The 1,846-nt window shown below is 46.4% G+C and overlaps 1 protein-coding gene across 1 annotated transcript; it reads right to left on the reverse strand.

Annotated features, from left to right (window-relative positions):
• Positions 1-1,383, reverse strand: LOC122037252 (pectinesterase-like). The gene is made up of 2 exons (XM_042596692.1): positions 918-1,383; positions 1-692 (listed from the first exon to the last, which is right to left on the reverse strand). Exons 1-2 carry the CDS (start codon positions 1,381-1,383, stop codon positions 1-3), a joined length of 1,158 nt encoding a protein of 385 aa, XP_042452626.1.
• Between the last annotated feature and the right edge of the window lie 463 nt (positions 1,384-1,846).

Genomic DNA, 1,846 nt, shown 5'->3' on the forward strand with positions numbered 1-1,846 from the left:
TTATAGGCCCGACGTGAAAGGAACGCCGGTGGCTGGTATCCACGAGTCGCCGGACAAGAAGCTTCCGACAGTGAATTTTTCAGCTTCAGACGAGTTATTGATCACGTGATAACCGGGCCAAGTCACCCTCCTACTCGTGTCGGCGCCGGCGCCAGTGTTCATGAACTCCCCGTAGTACAATGTGTCCGGCGCGGGGCGGTCGTCCCACTCCAACCACCCCGCTGGGTCGATCAAGTCCCCCAGCTCCGTCTTCATCACCACCGTCCTCGAATAGTTCCCCCACGGCCGGCCGAGGTACGTCTTGAATAACCCCTGCACCGGCGCGAGGTCCGACGCTGCAGCCACGACGGAGTTGTGGATCGATATGCCGGTGGTCTGGTCCGAGCTGTTCCTGCCCTGAGCCGTCACTGTGTTCTTCTGGCCGCTCATTGGTCGCCTAACGCAGATGTTGCAGTTCTGGAAGACAACAGTGGCGTTGCCGAAGATGAAGTCGATGGTTCCGTAGACGTCGCAGTTTCGGTAGAACTGTGTTTGGGAGTGGACGTAGAGGGTGTCCTGGTAACCCTTGAAGCTGCATCTGTAGAAGACGGACTGGTTGGACTGGGATAGGAGTGCCACCGCCTGTTCCTTTTCCGGCCCGGCCGTGTTTTGGAACGTCATGTCGCGGGCGATGAATCTGTTGCCCGATACACCTGATCAGTGTACATTGAATTACAAACATTAAACGGATCCTGACCAATTTGAAGAAATATTAATTAAATAGATGGATTAATTAGAAGCTAGCAAAGTGGACATCTATTTCTTGTACGACTGTTTAATTTTGCAATTAATTCAACTAGTTCGCTGGTAAAAAAACTACAAACATATTAATTAATTGTAAATTAAATCAATTTGTTATTTATATATTCATAACAAACCGAAGGTGGGCGTTTGGAAGGTCCGGTAGCCATCTTTAACGCTCCTGTTCCCGGTCACCACGGTAGCATCTATCCCGTCGCCGGTCATCATTAAATTCTCCATCGAGCTAGGAATCTCCACGTACTCTTTGTAGACGCCGGCCTTCACGTATATCACAAACCTCGTCGTGCTTCCTCCCCTCTCCTTGGGCACAGCCGCCACGGCTTCTACAATGGATCTGTAGTCGCCTGAGCCATCCTGCGCCACCACGAGATCCGGATTCACGTCCGAATCCGCCAGCAGCTTCCGGTCGGCCGCCGCCACCCACTCCGGGAACAGTAACCCCAAACGGCGGTGCCGTTTATGCTGCCCGCCGGCGGAAATCAGCATCGACGACTGCTCATATGACGCCATCGGCTCGCCGTAGCAGTGTTCTAGCCGTAGCAGCAGCAGCAGGAGGAGGAAAGCTAACAAAAAATTCGCCATGGATGCAGAATTCGCAGAAACTTGATGAAGAAGAATAATTAATTATATTAAACGTACGGCTGCATGCATGCTCTTAATTCGTTTATATATTATGAAATTGGATCAGTGTAAATCTATATATACCAAATTTATAGATATTTTATTTGATTTAATTGTCATATATATTTAGACGATCTCATTCCTTGTATATATAAGGACGTACGGTCAAATTCATTAATAACATGCTCTTCATTTATACAAGGTAGGTTAATTCGCTTGTGATCAATATATTATATTATGATTATTAGATTGGATAAGTGCAAATTTATAAAAACTTTAGAGATATTTTATTTGATTTAATTGTCATATTTACATGATCTCAATCCTGATGTGTGTCTATATGAATATATTTGTGCTTATCACAAATCGTGCTAATTAAGGACGGCCAACTTCATTACTAAAAAAGTACTGAGCTAATATTATT

This window comes from Zingiber officinale, unplaced genomic scaffold, assembly GCF_018446385.1.
Source record: "Zingiber officinale cultivar Zhangliang unplaced genomic scaffold, Zo_v1.1 ctg249, whole genome shotgun sequence".
Classification (NCBI taxonomy): domain Eukaryota; kingdom Viridiplantae; phylum Streptophyta; class Magnoliopsida; order Zingiberales; family Zingiberaceae; genus Zingiber; species Zingiber officinale.

Coding starts and splice junctions, on each gene's coding strand:
- LOC122037252 (XM_042596692.1), bottom strand. CDS start 1,383: ATGGCGAATTTTTTGTTAGCTTTCCTCCTCCTGCTGCTGCTGCTACGG. Junction 693..917: donor CTTCCAAACGCCCACCTTCG/GTTTGTTATGAA, acceptor TACACTGATCAG/GTGTATCGGGCAACAGATTC.